The sequence below is a fragment of the Pelecanus crispus genome, chromosome 2, assembly GCF_030463565.1.
Source record: "Pelecanus crispus isolate bPelCri1 chromosome 2, bPelCri1.pri, whole genome shotgun sequence".
NCBI classification, from domain to species: domain Eukaryota; kingdom Metazoa; phylum Chordata; class Aves; order Pelecaniformes; family Pelecanidae; genus Pelecanus; species Pelecanus crispus.
In genome coordinates this window covers 108,180,775-108,204,102 of record NC_134644.1, presented here as the reverse complement: position 1 = coordinate 108,204,102, position 23,328 = coordinate 108,180,775, and the positions used below count along the sequence as shown (strand labels likewise).

The 23,328-nt window shown below is 45.1% G+C and overlaps 1 protein-coding gene across 4 annotated transcripts in view; it reads right to left on the bottom strand.

Annotated features, from left to right (window-relative positions):
• RIPOR2 (RHO family interacting cell polarization regulator 2) overlaps positions 1-23,328 on the bottom strand; it is a 69,755-nt gene that overhangs the window by 6,038 nt on the left and 40,389 nt on the right. Inside the window, exons 7-20 of one of the 4 annotated variants that reach the window (XM_075728277.1) lie at positions 22,801-22,950; positions 21,792-21,855; positions 17,593-17,636; positions 16,066-16,191; positions 14,660-14,808; positions 13,486-13,615; positions 12,790-12,936; positions 10,747-11,436; positions 7,929-8,113; positions 5,927-6,095; positions 4,328-4,463; positions 3,223-3,384; positions 2,062-2,220; positions 813-1,015 (exon numbers count right to left, since the gene is read on the bottom strand). In XM_075728277.1, coding sequence (XP_075584392.1) covers positions 813-1,015; positions 2,062-2,220; positions 3,223-3,384; positions 4,328-4,463; positions 5,927-6,095; positions 7,929-8,113; positions 10,747-11,436; positions 12,790-12,936; positions 13,486-13,615; positions 14,660-14,808; positions 16,066-16,191; positions 17,593-17,636; positions 21,792-21,855; positions 22,801-22,950 — 2,514 coding nt within the window. Of the gene's footprint in view, positions 1-812; positions 1,016-2,061; positions 2,221-3,222; positions 3,385-4,327; positions 4,464-5,926; positions 6,096-7,928; positions 8,114-8,327; positions 9,816-10,746; positions 11,437-12,789; positions 12,937-13,485; positions 13,616-14,659; positions 14,809-16,065; positions 16,192-17,592; positions 17,637-21,791; positions 21,856-22,800; positions 22,951-23,328 lie in introns of those variants that run through there. The other 3 variants (XM_075728278.1, XM_075728279.1, XM_075728280.1) reach the window with 3 other exon arrangements.

The window sequence follows — 23,328 nt, the reverse complement described above, 5'->3', positions numbered from 1 at the left end:
TGGGGAGGGGGCAGGATGGTACGAGATACCAAGAGGCTGCAAAAATGGAAGATGAAGTGAGAGGGCAAGCAAAGAGGGGACTGGACTGACAGAGAATAGCAGGGTGAGCGCCTTTTTCTCCTTCCTCTGCCTTCCTTCTGCCACTCTTCCTCTTCCAACTGCCTTTTCTTTCACTCTCTCCTGACAGGGAACAAGCAGGATAGTAGGGAAAGGTCTGCCATGAGAGGGTAGAAGCCAACCCCTAATTTCTTCTTATTCCTCTTCTCCCTTCTCTTTAATTCCTGTGTTTAATCTTGCCCTGCTTGTTGCCTTTGGTATCTGTGATTGTCTCAAATCTTAGATCTCACAGCTGAGCTGTGTTCACCCAAGGCAGTCCATCCCCTCCAGAAATGGTGGGAAGTCCCAAAGATGCCAGAATCCTTTGGGAAAAAAATAAAAATCTCAGACCTACATCTCTGCATGTTGATGATGCTGTTGATGTTGCCTTGAAGCCCTGGGCTGAAACCAAGTCTGAGATAGACCAGCAGAAATGCTGAAGTGTGGAAGATAGCTGGAGAGCACAGCACTCACTAAGTATTTGCAGAGTCTTGGTTAGTACCTGTTTAGTGTAATGACACGTAGAAGCAGGCTGGCATAACGACAGAAACAGACCTGGATATTTGCAGAAAAATTAGACAGGAAATCCCTCTGGATTAGTTTAAATCAAGCTTGGAGCAATTATTTTATACGCGTAGACACTTGAGACACACAGGCAGAAAAAATGTCATGATGATAGAGGTCTCTCATGTGATAGGTTATTTCCTGCCACTTACCTTCTCCCTGAAGTGCCTGTTTTCTGCAGTAGCTGTCAGAAGTGATGCCACAGTCTCACTGACTTCATTTTTATTTTCATTGAGAAGTAAAGCCAAAGCTCTCAAAACTTCTTGCTGTGGTGGAAGGTTATTGGAGTTTATTTTGGCCACATTTTGCTGCAGTTTTCCATCTTTCACTGACTGCAGCACCTGAACCACAGAGGCTAGAAGTGCAAGAAGAAGGTCCTCATTACTTATTTTACCCTCTCGATATTTCAGATTGCTCCTTTCCCTGCTAGCAATCCTCAATGTTTACTATACACACAAAGGGCATGAAAAATACCCATCTGAACAATTGCTATGGATCCATATTGCAGTGTGTCTGCATGGAGAATTGTCTGGGCTTTAAGTTGGGCCAGTTTCTCATATGTTCTGCCAAAGGAGGAGATGAGTAGATGGGCTAGGTGGGACAGTGGGGCACACCTACCCAGAGTTAAGGGCCTGCCTGTCAAAACTACACTTTCTGCTGGAAGATGTAAATCCTCCCTGTAACAAGTGAAACCCAATATTGTCAGTGTATTGCCTCCCAGGGCATCTTTGTGAGAGTTTTTCCGAGGCAGATTGATGTCTGCCACCAAGAGCCAGGGCTACTGTGCTTCAGAGGTGGGCTGAAATGCCTTTTTCCTTCCAGGTTTTTGAGCAGAAGCTCCCCAGTATGCCCAAATAAAAATGAAAACTAGGCAAGGTTCCTCAAACTCCCTCTCAAATAGAGAGGAAGAAAACTTGGCTTGCCAGGGATTGCAGTCCAGCATGCTCTGTGGAGCGTCTGCTTATCTCCTTAGCTCTTGGTGGAAGAGCCTGCCAAACACTGAGGTGGCTCCTGAGAAGGTCTCAGGCACTTCAGAAGGTCTCTCCATAAAGGATGGTGAAAGACTGGAACATGATCCAAGCTGTGGGCACAGAAAACTTCCCACACTTTGGACCCAGCCCACCACCATCAGCCGTTTCCTAAAAACTAACTCTTTCAACGTATTTTTTCCCATTCAAATATGGAAATAGAAATGACTGAGGGTGTATCTGCATCAGCTCCTTTCCCTTGATGTGTACAACTGTTCAGGTGCATGCAGACTTAGTATCCAAGGCACTTCCTTGTCTCCTTTCCCTCCTTCTTTTGTAAAATCAGCCTCAGGTAGGGCTGAACTGTTTTGTGCTGAGCTCAGAAGGATGCCAACGTATTCCCCCCATAGTCACCAGAATTTATATACCCTACCTTCTTTTGCAAGCTGCAGCAAATAGCTTCCAAGGTCATTAACACTGTGGCTGGCAAAATAGTTGTAATACTGAAAGACGGTAATGATCTCGGAGGACATGCTGGAGTAGAGAACGGGCTCCGTCCGGTCCAGGATCTGAGACACCAGGATCCTGAAGACTGCAGGCAGCCAAAGACAAAGGGACACATTAGTGAGAGCAAAAGCTGCTGGCAAAATGCTGCAGTCCACTTAAAATCCAGAAGGAAAGAAACATATTTGCAAAGCCAGGTACTTCCCAATGTTTCTAACCTCAATTGTGGTTAGGTTAGAAGCTAGACAGACCCTGTCTAGCTCTCATCACCAGAGGATATCTTTGCAGTGATGAACCTCTGCCAGTTTACAGATGTCTAACGCAGCTTCCTATTCTTTCTACCCGATACAGCATCCTTTCTATCCAAACGATACCCTGAATTGCTAAACACATATCCACATGCGCTGCCAGTTACATCTCCGCAATGCCACTGAAGTACGAGAGACACGCACAGAAGCAGGATTTGGCTTGCCTTGTTTTTATGTTCCTGCATAAGCATGTGGCATGCATTAAGCTAGTTTGAGGCACTGTCTGTGAGAGCTGTAGCATGGGGCAGGAAGAAAAACACTGCCCTGGGTAGGCATCTGCAATGAAGGTGCCCACATCTGAGCAAGTCACCCCACATCCCCGTTGTAGCCCAGGGAGAGCTAGGCAGTGTGGTACAGCTCACTCCAAACAGGAACCTATATTCAGATAGACTCACTTGGATGCATATTAATTCCATCCCAGTGAACTGTAATGGGGCATGGACATTATACAGACACATAAAATTAAGTGAGGAGATTCGTACTTCACTGAATCACTTAGAAACCTGTATTTGGCAATAGACTTACTTTCCGATGAGCTCATAAACTTTAAAACAATATTTTATTTTCTGCTGACCTCACCTTTTTCTCCTATTCTGGTCTGATTATTTTGGGCCAAAACTGTTTCAAGAGTTGTGGCATTAGTTTTCAAACAAGATCTTGCAGCCATGGCCTAACAGACCTCCAAGGAGTAGGAAAACAAAGCAATGAAGGTTGAATAAAGCCCAGTACACAACTGTTCTCCATTTTGATGACCAACACAATTTTTTTGCAGGAGTTGGTACCTGTTTCTGCAAGTCCTGGACACTCCTCATTCACTGTTGTGGCAAAATTGATATCCAGCTGCTTCATCATCTTGTCTGCAGATGTGTGATACACTCCTGAAGAGCCAGTACACTTCATCCAGAAAGCCAGCAGTGACAGGTTCTTGTGGAACTCTGGAATTGCTGGCGGAGAAAACAAAATGAATGATGAAACAAAGCCATGCTGGAAGCATCGACTTCCAGAAGAGAAAGGATGGTAAGAGTGGAGGAAATCTCACCCAGGCCACTGACGGACAATTACTGTTCGGTGGGTCGCCCTGTGCCATTACGTTCACAGAGCATGATCACGTGCACATCCCAAGTTTATAACGTGGTTTTTCTGTTTCCCATGGTAGGATGTGAGGAAATTTGCTCCTGATTCATTTCTGGGCAGTGATGTCTCATCTTTTTAAATACCACTAAATACTAGGGCAATACTGCAAATGGTCTGCACAAGACTGGTCCCTGTCCTAGCACTGCTCTGTGGCCTTGGGTAAGTCACTCAGTTTTGCCTCAGTTTTCTGATAAACAAAGTAAATACACCATGGTATATTTACCTATCCTGCCAGAGCGTTCACAAAGGTGAGTAACTAAGTGTTTGTCAGACTCTTCCAAGCTGTTAAAATAGACGCAACAACACAAATATCTACATAGTTCTCCACTGAGATGACTAAAAATAGTCTTTTGGATAAACCGTTCGAGGAGATGTATTATGCCTGTGACAGTATAAGGCATAGCCCTCTTTCCTCAAGAAAGAGGGGTGGAAGATTTTGGCTCTTCACGGGTGGCAGCATCCCCACCCCGCCACAGCAATGATCCCTGTGCATCTTCTGCACATCAAGCAGGATAAGGGTAAGCAAGTCCTTTCTCTTCTCATCTGCTTATTTCTGGATATCAGCGCTGAAGATAGAATAAGGCCCCTGACCAATTCTGGTTACTGCTACGTCTGCTGGAAACTGTGAGCTGACCTTACTACGGTGGCACCTCCTGCAGTGATGGTGAGCTCTGCACAGCGATTACTTCAGCAGGCACGCATGCCCAAACAAACCCTTTTCAGAAGGACCCCCCCCCCCAACTTGTCTCTTACCATCAGTAAGGGAGGTGATGTTTCCCAAGTTCTCAGTGCTGATCTCTGCGATATTCTCCATCACAAGGATCTGCCTGGACAGCTTATCCAGGAGGTCTCTTGCCACAAACGGTGTTCTACTGGAGAACACAATTTGCTGGTGAAGACAAATAGGAAGAGAGGAAAAGGAGTCATTGAACAAAAAATCCCCACCTCTGAAGAAAACAAAAACTTCCAAAACACCTGGCACCTGAAGAAGTGCAATTGCAAATTCATTTCCTGGAACCATGGGATCTCCTTAACTTAAAAAGTTTTTTGTCTCTGGGATATTTTATGGTCCTGGTTGGTATCCCTCTATGTTTAACATCTACATCCGGATCCAGGCACTTGAGTACACAAGCAGCCATTTGCATAAGTAATTTCTGATTTATACACTCTGCAAAGCTAAAGGAATCCATCTTCATAAGCCTTAAAGCCAGAAAAGAATATTAGTCTGACTTTTGCATAACATAGGCCATGGACTTTCAGGACATACCTGCCTGGAGGCAGACCACAGGTAACTCTTTCTCCACTCCATTTCAGCTCTGATCAGCTACTCGGGTGTCTTTATTAATTTGGTGCTTTTTCCTTGATAATACTCCCTGCTGCTGACATCTGCATTTTCTTCAGCAGTCCACATAAATATTGCTCAGATCAAATCTGCTTCGTGTGTAGACATAGTTCGAGCTCACCTCCCCCAGCTGCATATTTACTGTGTAGTCTTGTATTTAAGCCAAACACCTCCCTTTTTCTCACACTTGTGAGTCAGCAGAGTGTCCAGCTCAGCACTAAGGGTGCTGGAATCAGACTCACTCTGTATTGCTTTAGTGGGCCTTGGGGAAAATAAAGCTAATTATATCTAAGATGGGAGAGTCAAGTAATTGCAAAGAGGAAGCTGCAGTATGTTTTGATTCATCAGGAAAACCCTGATGCCCTCGCTTGTTAGAGTGGCTTGCTGGAGATTCAAAATCGCATTTGCTGTGCTTGGGCTCTGAAAAAAACGCTCTAAAAGGTTGTGCTAGTTAGTTGCGAGCACAAAGAGACAATTTTGATGTCCCGGGAGGCTGTCATGTGCTGCCTTCACTGTGTGGGTGGCAGACAATCTCTCCAAGCTCACATGCAGAAATTCGTTTCTGCTCTTGAGCATCGCAGCCTTGTCTGGGGCTCGGTTCACCAGCGAGGCCACGGGCTTCTGTTCCACCTCTGAAGACGCGGGCTGCCTTAACCGGGGACCGATCTCCTTGAGGACCTCCCGGCGAAGCCAGTGGACGTTTGCAACCCAGCGCAGGGGCTGCCCCTGTCACCTGCTGCGCTGCCCGTCACTGCTGCTGGACGGCACCTGCGACGTGCCCCGCAGTTTGCACGTCAGGTCTGCTCCAAGACGGGCCAGGACGGAAACGATGGAGGCTTTTCTGGTGTCACCTTCACCCCGGCATGCCGGCTGTCCCAGCCCCACGCTCCCACTGCCTCCCGTGAGCAGCGCTGACCTTGCCAGCCTGCTCATAACCCCACGCTGCAGGCACACCGATGCCTGCGGGGAAGATTTTAAAATATACGGCCTAAATGAGCTGGCCCCAGTACCTGAATGAGCTGCGTGCAATACTGCAAGTGCTTAACTATGGTTATGTCGAGGCTGTCGTTGCCTGTGGTCAGGGGCAGAGGGCTGCCGGCCACGCTGGTGCCCACGCCCGTGTCCTCGGTGAGAGCTTCGCTCAGGTGGCCTCTGGCTTCGGGGTGCTCCGTCCTGTAACTGGGGAGGGATGAGGGAGGGAGGTCAGTGCAGGGCTGGCTGCCGCTGCGGCGGACACACAGACACACGCTCACTCAGGGCGACGAGCAACGAGCACGGCAGAAGAGCTGAAAGCAGCCAGAAACCTCGCGATGAACACATCATATCGCAAAGGAGCAGTGCCGCCCTGGCCGGGCGCGGAAGGGCCCTAGCCGCCGAGGGGACAGCTCTCTGTCCCCTGACTGGTTTGCCTTGAGCCATGCGACGGCCTCACCAGCAAGCCTTTTTAACCCCGGTGGTGACAGTGTTTTCTCCCGTCTCTTGGTAAATCATCTCCCCCATCGCTCTGGATTAGGCACCCTCACAATTTGTGCAATCCCAGGCACCGAGCTGCGAAGAACGGCTCTGTGCTTTCGGTGTCCTCCTGCTGCCAAATTTAATGCTCGTTGCAGAAGGAAAGGGAAACCACTGCTGGAGTAAGAGACATGATGTTTTCATACGCTGTTTTAGGCACAATGTGTACGGCTTACTTTGCCAATCATTTCTGTAACAGCGTAAAGCTAGTCTCACTGTGTTTTAAATCATTATTTCCAACATTGCCGTCTTGTCCAAATGGTCCTCCCTGTGTTTAAATGCAAAGCCCGAGGTCAGTCCCCAGACAGCAAGTGTATCTGGCTGCAAGTTCAGAAGTTTCAACACTTGCAATCTTTACACTGAGTCACACGCTTACACATCTGAAAATGGAAGCAGGAATCTACACTGTCCGGGGATGAGACAGAGGAGAAAAGAGGAAATTTTAACTTCTACTTAAAAACTTAAAAGATTTTAGTTGCTTTCTAAGTTAGCTTATAACTAATTTAATTTTTTGCTGCTTAAGTTAAATTTATGCAAAAGTGCCTGGTTAAAGCCAGATCCGTAAATCAATGCAGACTGAACTGAGCTCAGAGTGCCAATTTAGCAAGCAACACAATTTTCTAACTTCTTCTTCCCACCAAGTCTTATTCTGTAAAGAGGATATGCAGTGAGATGATGGGAACTGCATGGTGGTTGCTTGTTTGCACTCACAATTGTTTTAAGCAGGCCACGATAAGCTGCGAGAAATATAGCTCCCTGGTTGGAAGGCGTGGGGTGCAAGAGAACCATGTTCTTTTTTCCCAGTGCTCATGCTGCTTACGTGCCTGCTGGGCATCATGTCAGCTCTGAGGATGCAAACATGCTTTTAGGATCTAATGATTGAAACACAGCATTTTAAGGTCACACGACAATGGCAGACCATGGCACAAACACCACAGGTTTGTTTTTGTGTTGGGTTTTTTTTTTTTTTTTTTTCTCAGAAAGACCAAAAGTGATGAAAGAAGGGCAGGTAACACGCAGGGCCATGAACAGAGTACCAGTCATCACTCTTACATTCCGAAGGAAACCTACACCATGCTGCTTAAATCTGGCCCTGTGTTATTGTTACTGACAAGCTTAATCCACTGCAAAGACTCATTCGGCTAGAGAGAAAAGACAAAGGGAGGGGGGAAAAACCACAGAGGAATTAGTAATTACATCCAAGGAAAGCCAGGTCCAAACCTATGTCAAGGAAGAGGCTCTGCCAGTATTGATGTCAGCTTAATTTAATTTACCCTTCTCCTTTGGAGGACAGATTGCGTATATTTGAACAGGAAAAAAGTGATCCTGGAAGCTAAAGATTTTGTACGCAGCAGCCATGGGGAACCCTCTGACCCTATAAACTCATCAAGGATTAGTCAGTCTTCCTTGAATAATGTGTGCACCGGGATCCCCTGTTAGCAACAAAGAGCTAGGGCATCAGTTTGGCGTAAGCACAGCTGGCAGTTACTGCAAACTTACCTATTCTTCTCAATCTCAGTATCTGAAAATACTGAGTCTGCACCTCCTCCACCATTACAAACCTCCACACCACCACCATCCTCATCATCAAAGTCAGAGGTGTTCAGGAAATCAAAGCTTTCTAAAGCACTTTCAACTGTTAGACTTAAACTGGAGGACCTGCTTCGGCTTACTGCTGGCTTGCACTGCAAAGGCAGAACGAACCAATGAAAACCCCAGATATTAGCTACTACTGAAAGAAAAGAAAGAAAAAGGATAAAGCTTAAAACTTTCAAATTCTTCATTTTATTTTTAAAACTTCATTTTATTGGCTGTTTCATTTCAAACCTTCATATTCATAGCATATACAATCAAAGCCTGAGAACTGGAAAAACCCTTCCCTTCCTCCTCCCCTCCCCATCCTACCCCCTCTCTTCCCCAAAGGAAAACCCTCAAAGGCAAAATTTGATGTGTTTTGTAGAAACGAGAAGTACATGTTGAATCCAAGTGACGCAGCTTTTGGCGTCCTTCAAAAGGAGAGACGGCAATTAACACACTGGAAGTTGAAAGGGGAAGGCACGTTCCGTAATTGCTGTTGTAGCTACAGAAGCCAATATATACATATCCAATGGCACTATCAGATTTATTCCAGATGTAACTCCAACGGACCTTAGCCAGGAATGAATTTGATCCCATATCTGCAGATTTATTCATGGGATGAGAGGACTTTTGTGGCCTTTGAAGCCACATGGCTGATCAAGGAAACACCAATCAGGCATCAGATTCCTAGGTGACAGAGAAAGGCAGTATTGTAACTTGGAAATTAACAGCGCTAGAGACGGGGGAAGGTATTCTGTCTCACTGCTGGGAAGAAATGTAACTGAAGCCCTGCTGTTGCTGTAGGAAGTATCAAAGGACCTGGTCCCATGTGGCGATTCATCCAGACATGCCCACAGCGTTGCTTCCAGGGTTACCTTGCAGGATCAGATGTAACTTGAGGGATAACCTCCACTGGTTTGTGCAATGACTTCAACACCTTTAACACTACATCATTATTTGACCAGAACAGCCAGGAGCCACTGGTGCCGTTCCACAAGCCACGTCTTCCAGTCCCAGGCAGGAGGCAGGACTTTGTCTCAGTTTGTAGAAAGAAATGCATTGGCCTCCAAGTTCAGACTCAGCACCAGCTCCTCTAAAACTGAGGAGGCTTGGAGTCTGGTTTCCAATTCATTTGCACACAATATTAATGCTATAATGGTCGTATGTTAGTACTTAGATGCTTGACATCTTAAACTGACCATACAGTCATTAGCTGATCAAACACACTTCCCAACACCTCTGTGACACAGGTGGATGCTGTGTCTCACTTCCTCTGCGGCACCGATGGTTTTAGCTACCATTTCTTTGAGGGCTGGTAATGCAACTTCTTCAGGAAAAAGCAAACAGCAACATGTAGGCTTCTCCTTTTCTCTGCCCGTCTGATATTGCCAGCCGCAGCTGGATTCCAGCTCAGCCTTTTTGCATGGGGAGCCCAGCACGGCTGCTGGCGATGCTGAGTGTTGGTCTGCAAGCTGATCAATAGGCGGCACACAGACATAAAGCAGCTCTGGAAAAGGCGTCCTTCTCCACTGTGCAGGAATCCTGTCTGCACACGTCCGTCCTCTCTCTTCCTCCCCATCCCTTGTCTGTCCCTTTGTCACTTCTGATAAAAGGAGTGTAAATAAACAGTCACCATTGTCCCTCTGCTGTTTGGATAGTTGACCTCTTTGTACAAGCTGCAGAGCAGCCAAGAAGTTAAAAAATAATAGCAATGGCAGCTTTGCCTGCTTGAACCTCCTTGGGAAACAGTGCAAGAAACAGGGGCTGCAGGCTGTCAAAAAGCACTTAATTTGGGAAAGTACCATGCAGCTGCAAACACCAATGGAAACAAAAACGTTAACAAAGTTTCTTTGTAAAAAGATAATGCTGAAGGATAAATGCTTCCCTCCCTCCTCAGCCATATTTTTAAATGATGAGGCTTAAACGACTAGCAGACCAACTTGCATATGAATATGAAGCATTTGAAATGATTGTTTCCCATACTCTTTGCACAGTAATGCGTCATGAGTTATTATTCATGGGGGAGATATGAGTCACAGTGATCGGCAGTAAACGTATTAACAACACACATGCAAACCCCATTTCTTCTTTCTAATTTTCAACATACTATGTCCATCCTGGTGTAATGACCGAATGTCTCTCATTTTAAAAATGGATGGGGGAAAAGAAAAAGGAAAAGGCTTGGAAAAAGCCTAGGCGATGCAGGGATGGAAACCTTCAGTGATACTTGTGCTTCTAAATCTCTTTGGTAAGTTAGAAAATTCAGCTTCTATGGCCTGATCCTCAGCTGGTGTAGTTTTGCACAGCTCTATGGAGTTCAGGGGTACTATGCTAAAGTACATCCACTGAGGATGGGACCCATAGATTTTAAAGACTGAAGGTTGGATATAATCTGATCTCCAGTATGGCACAAGCAACAGGTTCACAAGTGGTTTCTTCACAGAAGGGTATAATTTAATTACCCCTCTGCCACTGCACCCACTGCACCTTTTTCTCTTTCCCCCAGGTTTTGAGTAGATTAAAAGATCCATTGCTTGAGGATACAAGGCTATGGTAAGCACATTGCAGACAAGTTTAAAAATGCAACACTGTGAAACGATGCTCCAAGCAGGAGCAAATCTACTGCTACTAAGGAATTTCACTGATCTCTGAAAACTCTACTTTGATGTTTGCAAGGCAGAGGAGGAGATTCTACCCGCTAGATTTTCTTTAGGGTAGTATTTTCTGAAAATGTACTCACTTTTAGGATGTCATCCAGATGCATCACTTCTTGGTCCAGGTCCTGAAACTCTTTATACTGCTCTTTATGTGGCTCAAGAGCTAAGAGAAGCCCTTGCAAGGCTTCTTCAATGCTTCCATCGAGATAAGACTTATATCCTTCTGATTCCCCACTAATCGATCCCTCACACGGCAGCCTCTCTGGGGTCATGGGTGCCTCTGCTGACGTAAGCCTTTTTACCAGCTGCTTTGTGATGTTGCCCTCATAGGTATCCAGCTCCACGGGCTTGAGCTCTGAACCTTCATCTGTGTCTTGCAGAAGAGACACCGGGACACTTGTCTCTATAAAGACATGATCGCTCCCAGCATTGGAGTTTTTTTGGCAAACTTCAGGAGCTGCCCTTGGGGTGGCCTTGTTCTCAGCCACTGCTCCCTCTCCCAGGGACGGCAGGTCCTTGGGCTCAGCGGCAGAGTCTCTGCGGGAGTCACTGCTGCTACAGTCCAGGCTTGAGCTCTTGGAGGACTTGAGAGCTCGGTGCTGGGTGGGGGTCGCAGTGATGTCAGGGCTGGAGCTGATATGAGCAGAAGAGGACTCTGCTGCGTTGGCAGGGGGCGCACGGTCTTTGTAAGGCAGGTCGCCAAAAGTGAAAGAAAGAGGTCGCTTCTCGGTGGTTGCCATTCCATTTTCAAAGACATCATCTGGCAAATTTGACTGAAAAGAGAATAGAGAAAGAGAGAAAATGTTTTCCGTGTAGCACTGGAAAGAGAAAAAATATACAGTATGTGCCCGGGAAAGAAAAATGCAAGGAAAAAGATTAAAGAAGCATTCAAGACTTGAGAGATGGGAAAAGATTTCAAATCCAACTTCTGCTTTCGTCTGGCATGCCTCCTGATTTCAGCAGAAAAACTGCTGGAAAACTTGGGCTCAGTATCCCTCTGGTTAGCAGAGCGCTCTAGGAAGCGAGTCCCAGAACAGAGACACGAATTCCGCTCATCCTACCAGATTCCCTCAGACAGCATTTCCACTGCACTGCTCTAGTTCCTGCAGCATGTTTCTTTTTAATGGGGTTGTAATTAAGCCACCTTAGCTGCATTTTTGTACCCGTTATAGATTTCTGTTGCATTTATTTTCTGACTTCTAAAATAGCAATCCCTAAAATTTAACACAGTTTGCTCTGAAAGTTTCTCTAGTGTCATGGCATTTTAATGGTGATATTACTATTCTATTTCTTTTATGTCAAAAGTAAGTTCTCTGTGTGGCATGGATATCTCTAATAACTGTTGAACATGAGTTACATAGGAGTCCTGTTCAACATGAATTTCTGCCAAAATCAAACAGAAGAATTTGTGTGGTGGTGTATTGACCAGGACACTGATCATTTAGGAAGCAAAACCAGCATATACAGACCCAAAAATAATCACAGCATATACATATGTTCATCTTTCTGACTGACCTATGGGGAAAAATCACTATAGGAGTCACAACCTGCCTATCTGACCTACAAACCCTACTTTGTTACATAGCCAACTCACAGAAATGCACAGCACAGATGAAAGGCAACTACTATTTTGCTGACAATTTGCTGGAAAGAACTGTAGGCATTCACATGTTGGTAAGGCGCATAAGGTTAAAGTGTCCAAAACTTGCATCTTTGTTTCCCAGCACTATTAGCAGCTTTTTTTCCCTAAACATAATTATACTGAAAGGTCCATTTCTTCTCTCCCCCAACATGGGTGTACTTTTAGCATTTGAAAGTCATGTTACTAGGCAAACGTATAACATCAATCAGTGTATTAGGCCATTTTTAACAGCACCACGTTGGGTTGTATTCCTGCCCTGCTCTCCGCCCACAGATAGTTGGCTTCTGATCATTATCCCTGTAGAAACCAAGAGGAACTTTGATTTAATGTGAGCAGCATGGGCTCTCATGGTCATGTTCTTCCCTCTAATCAGTCAGCAAAATGAGTGAGTTGCAACAGAGAGCAACACGTGAAGCATGCATGGGAATGGAGATGCCATACAGGGACTGAAAAAATCCTTCACCAAACGAAAACGAGGACTCACATATAGCTCTAGCCCTGCTTTTGGGCTTAGGCTGAGCAATGGCAGGTCACTAAAAGAGCGACTGCGACGAAGCTTGTCAAAGAAAGTGTCTTGCAGAGCATCTAAGATTGTCAACTTTGGCCTGTCTTGCAGGGGATGCAGCCATTTCTTCAACAGTTAAAGCAAACAGGGTGTGAGGAAGGGCAAGTTAAAGGAATGCTTTGTAGCAGAGTTTAAATTACAGGCATGGCATGCAGCACTTGTAAAATTCGTATCTGTACAGATGGCCTATTCAGCTTAATACACGGTCCTGATTAAGCATTCACAATTTGATTTGTGCAAAATGTAAGAGCACCCTGTGAACATCTTCAGTACAGGGGCAAATTTGACTATGGGATGCATTAAAAACATTAGTGCTACAATGGTTGTTACTGTTAAAAAATGAACACACATTTCATAAAGATATTCAAGTACTATAGCAGTCAGGCAAGAAGAATAGGTATGCAATAACTGGCCACATAGTTTCAAAGATGCCAGGATCATAGTCACCTTTTAGGATTAGCAGCTAGGAATGCACTTGCTTTATAAGTATTTGTAAGGGTAACCTGCTGGAACCAGGGAAGAAAAGCTTAGATGTGTAAAGCAGTGAAGCATTTGCAGCGTTTGAACTGCTCCAGGGCTTCTCATTACATAAACATGAAGCCAAACAGAGCTTACAAAGAACGAGTGGTCCTTGAAGGTTGGCGTTTCTGGAGTGCCTTGGCTGTACATGGACATTCTCCTCTGGAGAGCAGATGCCTTGCTCACATTTCCAGTAGATGGGGTCAAGTCTTCAACATCAAAGGGACTATGGACACACAAGCAGGAAAAAAAATGGTTGTTAGGCTGAGCAAGAAGGGATTTCAGGTCCACGGAAAGGATTTTTGAAAAGGTGGTTTATTAGCACATCAAACCCCAGAGGTAGCAAGTTTTTTAACAGAAGTGTTTAAAAGAAGATGTTGTTAATTAGACAGCAGGCTCAGAAGTGTGGTTTTCGGTTCTCATAAAAGTATTCTACTCTCAGAAATCATTTATGTAGCGTAGTCTGATGTTATTTTTCTTGCATGAAAAGTATTCTTGGATTTGAGCTGACAAGTGTCACACATACTAACGAGAAAGGTGCTCTACTATTAATAGAGCTGTTGCATTATAAAGGAAACCAGTAGCTGTTATTGCTGGCATCATGTTTATTGCATTACAAGAAACAGTCTACATGACTGTAAAAACTAAAAGCATCAATGCTTCTTCAGAAATTACATTATTAAAGTGCTGTGAGAATTGGGTTTGAATCCTAACACCATCAGCTGACCTATGCTTACCAATGCAGATGGACAATGCTAGGAGATTTCCCACCACCCTCAGGCCATGTATGAAGCCCATAAAAGCCAGCTCTTAAAGATGTGCCAACTTCTGAACTTGGCTAGGCTACCATAAATCCAGGGCAACTCCACTGAACTTTACACTAACGTTAAAAAAAATTAATGGTTATATAAGGACTCAGTTCTGCCCCTTTCTTGAGCTTGGGGAAGAAGTATACATTTCAGTCAATTCTATGATCTCTCGTCACTATCTGTTTCACATGTCTCGTAACATCAGTACTCACCACGCCTATTGTAACAGCTGAAATAGGCACACCTAAGAAACTAGGTACAACCCCATTTGCCACAGGTAACACAGGAATATTGTGGCTGACCATGAACTATTTCTCGTCTCCCAGACTTGGGCCACAAATCTTTCCCCATCTGCCTCAGCAGGGAGCAAAAAAGAAGAGAAGAGACCACATGGACCATTTCTCTTTGGCTGAATTTTTACAACTGCTTGACCCAGTAACCAACCAACCAGCTCTACTTACTACCAAGTGATCTCAAGGTTCAGCTTTATTGTGCCAAGGTCGTTAATATCTACTGCAACCACCTGAGGCCGAGCTGCAAACAGGTCTTTTGTCTCACAGGTAACACTTCCCACAAGGATGTGGGTAGCAAGTCCTTTAACTTCTGTGACCTGTAAGAGGCAAGAACAGGATATGTATGACCACACAAGGCATTGGTTTTGATTTTCTGGCCTGGACCCCTTCCCAAAAGGCTTCTAAAGTATGACTGTGTTTGTTGCATCTTCATAACTTAGGGGAAAATTCAGATTTATTATTTTTTTAATAAATGCACAGTTGCATATGATCATGCTTCTATGTTTTGTTTATGTTTTTATGGGTGTCAGAAGAGAACAACCATACTGGCTCAGACCAAGGAGCTATCCGACCTTGTATTTGGTCTTTTGCAGTGACCATAAGCAGAGCCCAAGGGAAGAATAGGAACAGGGAGAGCATATTGGATGTTTTCCTGTCTAACAGTCTCTCAGCAATTGACAATTTTCATGTCAGGCAACCTCCTGATGTAGCTGGCCTACTTAATAATTCCCAAGGGAGCCCTATTCTATGTATTCATCTCCTGTAACTCTGGGGCAATGAGGGGATGGAGCAGTGATGGAAAGACTCTGTTTTAGGAGGAAAAGCTGCTGCTGATTGCTAGGAGTTGCAAAAGTTGTTCTTTCCCTGGGGGACAGGGCATGGAGTCAGAGGGACTTTCATTAAGAAATTTTGGGAACTGCTGTCCTCTAGGAAGCTGCCAAAAAGTCGGAGTGTTTTTCCTATGTGCCCCCATCTCACTGTGAGCAGAAACCTCACAGCACTGCTACCTCACAGCGTAGCACTGCTGTTCTGCACAGGGTGGCAAGACTGGACCTCGGGACCATTCCAGCTTATGCCCAACTGGCCTTGCGTGTGTTCAAAAGAGAGCCCTACGTATTTCTTCAGATCAGCAGATGCCGCTCTCTTACCTGAGCAGTATTAAAAACCCTCATCAAGTAGCAGGATTTTTTGGTTTGGGGTTTTTCATTGCTGTTGTTTTTCTGACTACAGTTAGCAGACAGGTTTCTAGTGTTCCCTTGCTTTGGTGCAAACAATCTGAGTTGCTGGAGAGCGATGCGAGGCAAGGGTCATGTTGGTATGGCTATGACACCAGTCTGGGGAGAGTCAGGACAACCCCTCCCACAGGACTCCCAATTACAAGAATGATTACAGTCTTGTAGCATCTAGATTGGACAATACTATAGCACTTCATTCTAGTAGGTGTCTTGGAAATACTAATGATGGCTCATTTCCAAAGGTTTAATGATCAGCTGCTGCGTTTTTGCTGATGGTGCACAAAAAGGCAGCTTCTTGACTCCTGCCTTGCTTACAGGCAAAGGAGTTAGCGTGCCTACCTTAATGGAGATCAGTCCAACAATGAGAGGAAGGAAAACCATTTCTTCTCCATCCCAGCTTTGCTTGCCATTCATTTCTATTTTGCCTTTCAGTTTCCATCGCTGGCGACCATAACGCATGAAAATCTGAAAAAGAAAAATCCTCTTATTTTCTTGAGAAATCTATTCTCTTGATGCATAAATATCAGAAACAGAATTGGGGAAAAGGTCTTAAGCAGGTTGGAAGAGTTAATGGTGTAGATGCTGCCCTCCTGCTTCCCATTGAGCCAGAAGGAAAACGTCTATCCTGCAGGATCTCCTAATCACTCCTTTCGGTAAGGCACCCCTCACCCCAGCTTTCACCTTCATACAACTAGATGACTCGTAACAAAGAAGCTGCAGGAGTTTTAACTCTAATTACAGGGAAAGCAGCAGTGGAGGGGGTGGGGGGTAAGATTTGGGAGAGCAGGATGAAAGCCCCCATGGCCTTTCCTAACACCTACAGCTCACTGGATCTGCTGCCTTCCGCAGCAGGGGAGAGGGTAGGTGAGCTTTTGGCCATCCCCCCATCAGAGGGCTCCCCAGCTGCAAGACTTTGGCTGGCTGGTGATGGAAATGAATGAGACCCCCAGTGCAGTAACAGAATTTGAAGCGGTAAGAGCAGCAAGCCCATTTTGGGCTGCGGGGCCAGCTGGGAGAGACCTGCACCAACTAATCGGCCCCACAGAGGAAGCACACACTGCTTGCAGGAGTGAAAGTGGCAGATTTGTCACAGGGAACGAGAGTGGGAACAAACGAATCCATGATCGAGACAGCTGGGAAGTACAGGTTGGGGGGAATCCGTGATCAAGCCACTGTGAATTTCTTGCAGGGTTAGCTCTGTTCTGGATAGAGCTGGAGGCTTTTGTTTTAATTCACCTCCAATTAACCTGCTCTTGATGTTCTCCACTGGAACACTGCAGTGACCAGAGATCCTGACACAGCTTCACAGCAGGTAACATCTGGGTCTCAAGAAATGGTTATTCTGTGTCTTTCTGCTACTCTGCTTTATGATGAAGTAAAGTCTAAACATTCAGCAAAGGATGCCTGCAAGGACGGACTTGTTCAATTTGCTCTGTGTGCATGGGATGGGGCATATGATTTTTTCTAGGGAAATGAGAAATGTTTGTCACGAATAAGACAGTGAGAAGCATGCCCTCATTCTGGGAGACAGTTAAAAAATAAGGGGGTTTTGCTTGTGGGTTTGTTTTCCTTTTAATTTAAATTTTTTAAATTAAAAAAAAAGCTTGCAGTTCTTCAAATAGCCATCATCCAGTGCTCTGAATGTATTTTTCAGGTCTTCTGACAGCTTCTGACAGATGCCCTGACATAGGCAGGCATAAAGAGAACTGCAAGGTTTTTCAGTGCATAAAGAGGAAAAAATAATAGCTGTTTCTTGGGGTGCTGATGTGAAAAGGCTTTATTCATTGCAATGTAAAAAGCAGCAGCAATCTGCCTTCCTTTTGATTCTTTTGCTATTAAACAAACCATAAACCAACCCAGACGTACCTCGTATTGATCTCCCGGGCAGAGCCGAGCGAAGCCAGCCAGACCTGAGAAGGAAAGACACGGAGGGGCTGTGGGAGGGCCTGGGCAGCCGAGGGCAGTGGGGTGCCCTGCGGCTGCCACCGCTGGAGGTGTTTCTAACCCCCCTCTTACTGCTGCCTTAGTGCCCTCCAAACCAAGACTAACCACCACCCCCTACCACTAATTTTCTTTCTCTTTATTTTTTTTTTTTTTCTGGTCTACAGTTCAGTGGATTGTGGTTTCTTGCATATCAAAAGATTTGCACTTCCCAGCTTTTTTTCCTACAACAGCTCAAATTATTCTATAATAATTATAGAAAAAGAAGAAACAGCTTCCTGACGTCATCCAGCTTCAGAAACCGAGCTTAGCACCCTTACTATCATGATGTGTGGGCAAGCTGCTGATTACCATGTAGTGCTTGCTGCTTAACACTAGTCAGACTGAGCTATACATTTTAATTAGTACATCTTAACAGAAACACAAGAGGGGCTCCTTCTGTTTGGCGTTTCCATAACATTATCATTCCCATACTATCCTAGTAAGTACATCAAGAAACACGGCTAACATCTGTGATACGAGATTTATCCCATCTTTCCCTAAAGGGGGAGAAGTAGTGCAGCAAAGCATTTGTGGTATATATTTGCTTGATTTTTTTAAATTTTGTTTTTAAAGGTAGGACATGATGATGCTACTTCTATATTGGCACTGTGCTTATGAAGTGGAAAGATTCCTGAGGCTTCTGACCATCCTGAAATCGCAAGGACATTACCATCCCTCTCCTGGCCTTGTGACCTGTCCTTCTACCGGATGCAACTGGTTGGTTTTCATTAATCTAATCCTCTGCCTCCATAGAGGGAACCTCTCCTTTCTCACAGATCTCCTCAGTAGTTAGCTATTGCACTTGTTTTGGTATAAAAATTTACCCAGCTTTGCCTGGGTAAGCCTAAAACTATGTCTCTAGTGTTGCAATGCCCAAAGAAACCAGTCTGAGGACACATACAAAGCCCGTGGCAGAGAAAGGAATGAAAACAAACTCTTTGGGCTGCATTTATCCTGAAATGCCGTGGTGGAACGTATATGGGTGCGCTAAAATCAAGGCAAGTAAGATGAATGCTAATGTTGGCTTTATTTACCGGGCTGAATTAGTCCTGCTAGCTGGACTGTAGGAGCAACTGGACCCCTGCATGCAATCATGCCCTGTCCCTGTGATCTGCTGATCCTCCTCTTCCATTTCTTTGACCAGAAAAGAGTTTTCTTCGCTCGTCTTACTGTTTAGCAGAACAGAGAGGCCCTTGCACAGAGCTCATATTACCAATTCCTTTCTAATTTATTTACTGTTTATAAATAATTTAAGCTTACTAGCACTCCACTGCTGCTTCTCTCTCCCCAGGCACGCTTTTATAAGCGAATTTGATCTCTGCTGGGACATCGCTGAAAGTATCTGAGGAAAATAAAAGGTCCTTTCTTTGCTCAGTGGATGGGGTGGGAGGGGGAACACAGCTTAAAACGCCACATGGACCATGTCCGGAGCCAATTTCTGTGAGCAGTGACTGGCCCAACGGGGCACCGCTTTGGGCCGAGGGACATGGAAGGAAGCGGCGGGATAGGTGAACCTGGAACTGAGCTCCTGCAGCGGTAGGCGCTGGTCAAGTCTCTTCAGCCTGATGAAGAGGGGGCTAAGTGCTGTCTTGATCACAGGGGATAGATGCTTTCAGAGGAAACAAATTTTTAGTAACTGAATGGCTCTTCGGGACTAAATGTATGGCAGGCCAAGGGCTCTATCGTACCATTTCAAACGTCACACCTTTGTAAAAGCACTGTCCTGGGCTTGTAATGCAGGTCGGACAGGAGGTTGCTCCTGGGGTGCCAGCATAAGTAATTAGGGGATAGGGTCATTAGGTGGCTGTGGTAAGGTGGCAGGACACTGGTGTCCTCCACTGGCAGGGCCACCTGAAGTTCATGCAGCATGTACACCTCTGCTCATCTGCAGGATGCTGGACACGGGGACTGTGGTTGCTGGTGCTCAGCTCCACGTTGCAGAGCCCCTGGTGCGTCAGGCCAGTGTATCGCTCTTCCTGAGTGAAACAGCTCAGCATTTTACCTCCTGCTGTCCTGGCACTTCCAACAGGTATAGGGGCACTTCCCTATGCGTCATAAGAGGACACGCAGATTCCATGCAGGGACTTCTGAATTTCCACACTAGGTTTCCCTGTTTAACTTCAACAGCTGATTAATCCTGAGCAGTAATCAAAGGCTGCTGGCAAGTTTATCTTTATTTTGAAAAATGATTAGGCTTTTTTTTTTTCAAACATCAGTCATAAAAACACAGTGTGGGTCCCCTGCTTCCTGACAGCACTGTGTAGGCTGGCCTGCTTTCAGTGTAAGTGACAGAGGGCACAAAATAAAAATAACTTTCACTGGAATGGCTAGGAACAGATAAGCTTTGGGGAGAGGAATGCTTTGATTTTAAATTAGATCCTAAAGTTAGCTGGATATGCTGCAGTATAACATAAGGCGGAAGCTTGCTGCGTGATCTGTAGGCTTTTGTGCTAGAACTGTTGTAAGCTTTAGCAATAGCCATGGCTGCGTTGTCCTATTGGATTCCTATTCCTAGGGAAAACTATCTAGATAGAAATCTTAGCTGTCCTAATTAGAGAATACTTAATGATACCCCATTTCTCTCTGCAATTTTCTAATTTGGGCTTCTTTATGTTATGAGAACTGTGTTCAGAAGTAGCTGTTGTTTGTCATTTGTGCTCTGCTCCCACATGTGAGCGCAGCACCTGGCTCCTCGAGAGCCCTCGAGCTTTGCTGGAAGATCTGGGCGTACAAAGGAGAAGGGGCCAGACCTTTTCAGCCCAGTCATTTGCGATGCCATGACACCTTCTGCAATGTGTCCTGCTGTCAGGAACTGTACATTGCACTGCATTTACGGCAAGTAAGGAAACGCTCCAAAGGTCCCAGCCTGATGCAATTCCCTTTCTACACCGCGTGACCTTGTGTTTCCTTCAGCGTGTCCACACTGCGGTTCTGCTCTGGGTTTTTGTATATAGAAATACCTGGCTCAGGCTCTGTGTGTCCATCTTGCAACTTTACATCTATGCACCTCTGACTGCCTTTCCAGTACTGAAGAGCGGGGGCTTTAAAAACTGAGGTTTGGTGCTGTGGGATGGAGCTAGAACTCCTCTAACAGCTGCTGCACTTGTTGTCTCTAATATGGGAGCGTGGAGTAACTATTTTAACTTAATCTAAGCTAGATCATACCTTATGCAGTGCAACCACGGGACACAACTAACTCACAGCTGCGACAAGGCAGGCAGACTCAAAACCCTGTATGAGATTTGTAAGCTCTAAAAACTCCACCAGCAATACTGTGGATTTTTTAAATGGCAAGATTTCAAGTGAAGAATTAAGAGTGCATGAATATTTAGATGCTGATTTTGTTTTCTAGAACTATTTTCACGCCAGTGATTGAAGATCCAAAAAAAAAGATATCCCCCCACAATCTCTTCTTTAAGACATTGAGTCTTAAAGGAATAACAGCATTAGCAATACCTGGTGATTCACTGAAGCTTCAGGTAAAACTGATTCTATTGTATTCAAACCCATAAATTCCCCTGTCGTAAAGACAAGGAATAAAATGGAAAGGTGAATGCCACCACTGAGTTATCTAGGTATTTAAATGGTAAACTACGCCCAGCTCTTTACTGTTTTATATTTGTTCAAAAATAGTAGTAGTCAGAATCAGCACAAGTAAAGGAATTAGAAACAGCTGGTGTCAAATTAAGAAAGTATTTTGAACTTCAGCTCCATGGGCATTCACATAATTTCCCAGTCATCTTCTTAAAGGATTATGGAAACAGAGAAAAAGGTACAGCAGCCTTCAACGTTGAATTGCTTTGGCTGTTGGGAGGAGTGTTTGAGGGAGGTAATTAGCCTTGAAAACAAGACGCAGCATCTCAGAAAGTCTCTCTGTCAGCTTGGATGTTCCTGGCTCTGTGATCCTTTCCACCGGGCAGGGGTGTAAGGTGGGGGTCTGAAGGCTCAGCAATGGGTGTGGTGGGGGAAAACCACACCTATCATAAATGCACGTCACACGAGCAGGTCTCGATGCCCTCACTAATGTGCGCAGTGACTGCTACTGTGTAGGAGAAAGAAGGGAAAGGTGGAAAGGCAATTACCTTTCATCTTGATGCAAAACTCCCCCAATAGGTTTTCCAGCTCTGCTTCTATGGTACACATGTTCTGTGTTGGAAAAGAGAAGAGAGAGGTCAGACAAACCCTTTTTCTGCCTTTTTTTTTTTTCTAAGGTCTATTTGGAAAGAAAGATTCTGTTACGCAGATGAAAGATATTTTGCAGTAAAATCAATCTGCCAGAGCCATCCTTGCTGTTTAGCTAGGTCTGGCCCTAAAAATGGCAGCTGAGCCATGCCTGCTCGTGCCAAAGCTGAGCGTAACCCCGTGCTCTTCTTCTTTGCGCTCTAATCCTCCCGTTGGCAGAGGGCAGTTGTGGCCCTTGAAGCGTAACCCGGTCACTGCCCCAGTCCTCTCCAGCCAGGACATGTGCCAGCAGCAGCTCCATGCCAAAGTGGCTCCCAGCATGTTTTTAATCTCTCGAGAAGCATGGACTACATTAAGAAAAAAAAAAAGACTGTGGGAGATGGCTACCGGCCCCTCTCCAGTTCTTCCTTCAGATTTTAGAAGGCTGTCACAGCTTGGGCGCTGGGATGTTTGCAACACTATTAGACCTGTCTTCATCTACTGCCTGTTTAATAACATAGATGCTGATCACAGCAAGTAAAACTGGATAGGGTGCAGCAGATATCCCGTATACACATGGCTTCCAGCCAACCTGCCATCCCAAAATCTGCTGGGTGGGAAAGACATAGTTAGAATATATGTAGGTTTGGGGCAGATTTATGCTTTTTTCACGTGCAGCAGTTCCTGGGTATAACCCTGCTGCTGTTGAACATAAACATTATTATTTCAAGGAACTCTTTGGGCCCATGTAACCTCTCTTTGTAAGTCATCAGGTATTCACCTGAAGACAAACAAATAAATAATAATTCTTCTTTGCTGAGTTTGCTTTTAATTCTTTCACCTGGATGAAATTCTCTCTAAAATCAGCGGCTAAGTTCCCACGGCCTTCGAACAGTGTGAAAGCGAAAGACTGAACTGATGAGGATGTACCTCTGTGTACTCCTTGTAACTCCTGTTGATTTCGGTTAAACTCTCTCGAGCTGCTTTGCTGGCAGGAGACATTGCGAAGGCTTGCTTCATTTTGCTGGCACCATCACAGAGACGTCTTTGGATACAATAGGCTTCGTAAAGCTCATCCACCTAGTGGGAACAATGAGGGCGCATTAAAAAAACACCTGAGAAAACCCAGCGAAATAAAACCAACAAACAATGAAGTCATTTGCATTACAAGGAAACTAAGCCAAACTGTGAGATCCATTGGAAGGGGTGAGCAAACAAAGCTGTAATACTGTTACAGTCTATGAAAAAGAAACACAAGATAAAAATAACTTCTGCTGTAAAAATCTCATTACAGCAACACCAGATGCTGCCAGCAATTCACCTGCCTGTCCTGCGTGCCTTTAACCATTGCTACTCCCTTTCCCCCCTGCCTGGGCTATGTACAATCATAACGGTAGGGCAGGCATGCAGCAAGCTTCTCAGATATGTTGGTGTGGAAGAGCTCTTTCAAAGGCAACT